A 5,134-nucleotide genomic window follows, 5' to 3' on the forward strand; every position below is an offset into this window, starting at 1 on the left:
AGATGGCGCTTCGGTCGCCAGCCTTTTACAAATGGCGGCTCACGGTTGAACACGCTGACTTCAGACTTGTGTAACCGCAATCACGGTGGAAACAGGGTCGGGCAAAGTTTCGCCACGTTCATTCCTGTGTGAATAGTGCGATTCGTTACGGGTTCGGTTGATTTCCAGCTTCAGGCCGAGTGATCGAGGGACATTGTCAGCGTGCGTCAGCCGGCCTAACTCTCGAGGACTACGGTGGAAATTTGAGCAACGAGGTGAAGATGGGTAACGTTCTCGCAGCATCAGCGCCGCCCCCGCCCCCGTCACCGCTCTCGAGTCCGCTGCCGGGTTTTGCAAAGCAGGACCCGGTGACCGGGACTTACTCCGCGGTTTCCCCGGCCTCCGAGTCCGAGGAAAAATTGGAGAACCCCGGAACCATCGAAGACCTCCACAAGACGTGCAAAGGTGCGAAATCACGTTTCACCCCGCTCGCTACTTCGATCGCGTGTCATGCGCGTGTTTTCCTGATATAGATTTTTGCCAGTTTTCATTTACGCTTGTCATGAATGACAAGACCTTCAGTTGAATTCGCTGATGCAGAGCACGCGACCTTGGACGGTTGACAGCGCGAAATCGATCCGGCATCCGTCGGTCTATGGACTAGGTTAGGTTAGGTTAGGTTTCTGGGTCCCGTGCTTATCTTGTTCACTTTTTCAGATATCTTCCCGGTAAACTTTGAGGGCGCCAAGCTGATGGTCAACAAAGGCCTGAGCAATCATTTCCATGTCTCACACACAATCAATATGAGCTCGGGTCCACAGTCCGGATACAGGTGATAAATCGACTGTTATCTTTTTACTGGAACTCTGTCCTCCGTTAGCCTCTGCTAATCATTGTTGTAAAACGATTCTGATTTACAGATTTGGGGCAACATATGTCGGGACTAAACAGATTTCTCCCACAGAGGCGTACCCCGTTCTACTGGGGGACATTGACCCAAGTGGCAATCTAAACTCAAACGTAATTCACCAGTTTAGTCAGAGAATAAGAGGCAAACTGGCAACGCAGGTACAGCAGAACAAATTCACAGCAGCACAGATGACATCTGATTACCGAGGCGATACATATACTGTTTCGTTAACCCTTGGTAACCCGGACATTATCTCTGGATCTGGTAAAGACTTGATTATATAACTATTGATTGATGCTGAGGTTCGAATGTTTTCCTTTCGAAAATAAAACGATTTTTTTTGGTGAATCCAGGTGTCCTCGTAACGCATTACCTGCAAAGCATCACGCCGTCGTTAGCATTGGGTGGTGAACTTGCTTACCAGCGAGGTCCTGGAATCCCTGGCGGACACATAGCGGTTCTTTCTGCTGCTGGAAGGTACACAAATGGCGAATCCACGATCAGCGGTAGTCTTGGTAAGTAAGATGTCTGTTTTTAAGTCAACTTAATATGTCGGGGCTATCATCTTATGATAATGATAATTATGTAATTAGTGTGTAGATTGAGCGTGTGTTGTGGAAGGTTGCGAGTGAATTGTAGTACAGCAAAATTAGCAGATTATGAACAAAATATTCGGTAATTATTTCAGGTTTAGCAGGGTGTCACCTATGTTTCCATCAAAAAGCTAGTCAACAGCTGCAAGTTGGGGTTGAACTGGAGGTAAATTCGAGAATGCAGGAGTCCATAGCCACTATTGCTTACCAAATTGACCTGCCCAAAGCAGATCTAGTCTTCAGAGGTAAGTTTTTCGGTTGCGCAGGTTAAGCCACGTGAGTTTCAAACATTGAAACTTTCATCATTAGAAATTCAAGGACATAGAAGTGATGAAATGCAATGTTTACATTGTCTCCAGGAAGCGTCGATTCGAATTGGACGGTGGGTGCGGTACTGGAGAAGAAATTGCAGCCATTGCCATTCTCGTTTGCGTTGAGCGGGATGCTCAATCACAATAAGCACCAATTCAGACTGGGATGTGGTCTGATTATTGGTTAAGAGTAATTATTGGCCAATAACTTGTTTACCTTGATGATTAGCCCAATTTAAGCATATACACAAACACACAGACACAGGCGCGCAGTCAACGATGAATTGTGCAGAAAGGAATTTGACCGACGAACCAGTTAACTCTGCTCCCCATCCGACATGACACCCGAAACACATACACGACACACCCATGTAACTAACAGTGGCCATATCATTTTTATTTTCGCCAGCTGCATTCGTCATCTTACAATTATTACCTGTTGTGAATACATCCATGTGACTCGACCGTGTTGATACTTATTAAAGAATTATACGAGGACGTGAACAAGTTTTCAACCAGATCTCTTCAGTCGTACAATTCCACCGTTCGAATCACGTTTCTGCATCTACGTATGTAATTATTGCGTGAATTCTAGCTGCCAATAAGGGAGAAAGAGGGTGGAATGTACAGGTATTGCATTCTCCGGGAAAACCTAATTACCAATAGCGTTTTGTGAACATTTATGTTTCGTCCGAATTTTATCAGTTTTGAAAGTTAACATTTAGCGAATGCGCTTGCGCAACGAGCGACGATTCAACGAAACAGTAGATCGAGTTGCCCGTTACATAGGCGACGTTCTGATTTTGTAGGCCAAGTTGCCGACAACCAGGCGCCGAACCCAGAGTGCCACGAGAATTTTTTGTTTAAAATTGAGGCGGGTGAGGCAAAACTTTATCAAAATCCTAGGTTTGCCTACGTTTTAACCTTAGCAAATGAAAATCAAATCACACAAAAGCGTACGTGAGTTAAGGAGATGTCTGCTAATAGGGCAGGTACAAAAAATCGCGAAGCTACAGAATGCGAAAAAAGTTTGGGAAAACCGCCGCCCGTGCCTCCGCCGTCAAACGTAATGACAATTAGCGAAAGTATAGCAAAGCGCATCAGCACCGGTGAGAAATAATGTCAATTATACAATGAAAAATCCAAACGTAAAATCACACGATAGTTGAAAACCGGCCGGTTCTGTTTCACAGGCACGATCGACGAGGAACGCCGTGATGCCTACGATAGTTATTGGATCGAGAAACTAGCCTGCATGGACAAGGCGCATAGCGTCAATGCGCAACTTCAACTTGACCAGATTGCGAAGATCGAAAAAAGGCTGCGGCAGTACGTCACAGGCGGAAAAAAATGCCCGCTTGATAGGACGAGGGTATTTCGCACAGAATTAAATTTAGAAATGCAAGGCACCGAATCAGCGATATTGGGGATGTACATTGTCTTCGTATTTTCCACACAGATAACCAATTGCTACATCCACAACAAATCGCAAACGCTGAAGTGCACGCGGGACGTCGAGGCGTTTTTGAAATGCGTTGATACCCACCTATATCGCGCTGTTCGCGGATCAAACGACGAATGGTCGAAACCCTCGAAGCGTCCGTCGTACGCAGAAAAATTCAAACGCGGCTTCTAGCCGCCTCAGAAAACACGTTATTGCGTTATACAGAATATATAATACAGTACCTACTAGTTACCCAATAGCGCGGATGTACTGAAATATTTTTCCTCTTGCCGCATGAAAAAAAAAAAAATAGTCTTTCGCCGCGAGGTTTATATGGTCCCTGTAATTACAAGAAGCGATCTAAGAAAGAAGAAGGTTGTGCAGGAAGTGTTTGCAGGACCAACATGAACGATAAGATAACTCGTTGTTGGAACTTGGAAATTAGAAAACACCGTTTCGGTCTGCAGGAGTCGACGCTGATCAAACACGGCGGTTTAAATTTTGATTTGAGAGGATTATTTATTGGAGAGAGTGCTGCCGCCGCAGCCGCTTTTAATCTTAAAATTTCGACTTACGTCTTGTTTGCAATAACAAAGCAGTCTTGTTCTTCTCTTAACTTTGTTTTTTTTTTATTCCATCTTTTTTATCGTCATACTTGTACGACTTTACTAATCGGACGGTGTATGAGTACTTATATGTAATTCGCGAGAAGCGCCCCGGTCAGTACGGCCCTGCCGTACGCTGCAGGTTACAGGTATAACGAGGGAAGTAAAATTGATTTCCCTTGCAATTTGGTTGACGTGGTGAATAAGGTGGAAATTAGAGACGCGATGGGAGAATATCTCGTGCATACTTCAGCAGCTCTGCAGCAGCGCGGCGAAGAGAGGAGAGGAGGATAAAAGCTGCACGCGCGGACGTGCACGGTATTATAGTACACGCGAGAGCGTGTAATCGGTTGTCTTGTTTTTGAAGAGGCGAGATCTCGTTTTGCTCCTCTCGTTGCAGCGGCGAAGGCAGGCGGGCGGCTATCCCCCGAGAGAGAGTCGAAGAAGCCGAAGGTGCAGCAGGTTCTCATTATCATATCCCACCATCCCAGTGTTTGGCGGTGGTTAAGACCGGCTTTATGGGCTGTATTTTCTTCGTATAATTGGCCCTCCACGTCCCCCTTCTGCGCTATCTACCTACCTACCTACCTACCTTCCTTCCTACCGCGCGGCCCTACTACTCGCAGGGCATTTATTATCGCCGCCGTAGAAGACCCTTCCTTTTTTGGTCACATAAATTAGTGTCCACGCTACGCAAACAATACCTACATACCTCCCAAAAACCCGCAACGCGTAACCCTTAATCTTTTTCGTCTCAGGGATTATTATTCACCCTATATATCCTGCCTCTATATCCGGGCGATGAAATGGTACAATTAATTTTTTGATTTCCAAACAAAATACAAACACGTATATACGTGATAGAAAACCAGATCAACAAACGAGTATCACGTCGAGGTATACTCGATCTGCAATCTCAGCTTTTTAATAATCTGCGGTTAAATTTAACGAGCGCAATATATAAATTCCCCCACCCCCCGCGATGTCTCAAATTAATTTATGTAATCGCGGACTGTCTCATCTCCTTTATTTACACAGATTGGAAAGGTGTGAATACGCCTCGTTTGATGCCCCCCCCCTCCCTGACACACCTTCGGTGGAATGCGCGTGTGTCTCGGTCCAAGCGTATAGACCCCTGTCTGGGGGATTTAATTAACGAGGTATCTTCTCTCCTCCACTCTCGCGTGGGGTTGGACGCGACGCAGCGTTCGTCGGTTGGCGGCGTGGTGGGGATAAACGGAGCCCGAGTAGAGGCAGAAGAGCGGCCGAGGCTCCCCCGACTTTTTCACAGG

At 46.1% G+C, this 5,134-nt stretch overlaps 1 protein-coding gene across 2 annotated transcripts; it reads left to right on the forward strand.

The window, feature by feature from the left end:
- Positions 1 to 18: 18 nt before the first annotated feature.
- LOC107220101 (mitochondrial import receptor subunit TOM40 homolog 1) lies at positions 19 to 2,291 on the forward strand. 2 transcript variants are annotated; one of them, XM_046734000.1, is made up of 7 exons: positions 19 to 96; positions 169 to 444; positions 697 to 811; positions 900 to 1,153; positions 1,243 to 1,404; positions 1,578 to 1,727; positions 1,842 to 2,291. In XM_046734000.1, exons 2-7 carry the CDS (start codon positions 261 to 263, stop codon positions 1,979 to 1,981), a joined length of 1,005 nt encoding a protein of 334 aa, XP_046589956.1. In that variant the 5' UTR covers positions 19 to 96; positions 169 to 260; the 3' UTR covers positions 1,982 to 2,291. The 2 variants fall into 2 exon arrangements, with proteins under 2 accessions (XP_046589956.1, XP_015514026.1); XM_015658540.2 differs by having other exon boundaries at positions 40 to 444.
- The last annotated feature ends 2,843 nt before the right edge of the window (positions 2,292 to 5,134 follow it).

This window comes from Neodiprion lecontei, chromosome 3 (assembly GCF_021901455.1).
Source record: "Neodiprion lecontei isolate iyNeoLeco1 chromosome 3, iyNeoLeco1.1, whole genome shotgun sequence".
NCBI lineage: Eukaryota > Metazoa > Arthropoda > Insecta > Hymenoptera > Diprionidae > Neodiprion > Neodiprion lecontei.

Bases quoted from the DNA above. Each gene is read 5' to 3' on its own strand.
- LOC107220101 (XM_046734000.1), top strand. From the start codon at position 261: ATGGGTAACGTTCTCGCAGCATCAGCGCCGCCCCCGCCCCCGTCACCG. The intron at 445-696 runs GTGCGAAATCAC...TCACTTTTTCAG, and splicing joins CCTCCACAAGACGTGCAAAG to ATATCTTCCCGGTAAACTTT. The intron at 1,405-1,577 runs GTAAGTAAGATG...TAATTATTTCAG, and splicing joins CACGATCAGCGGTAGTCTTG to GTTTAGCAGGGTGTCACCTA.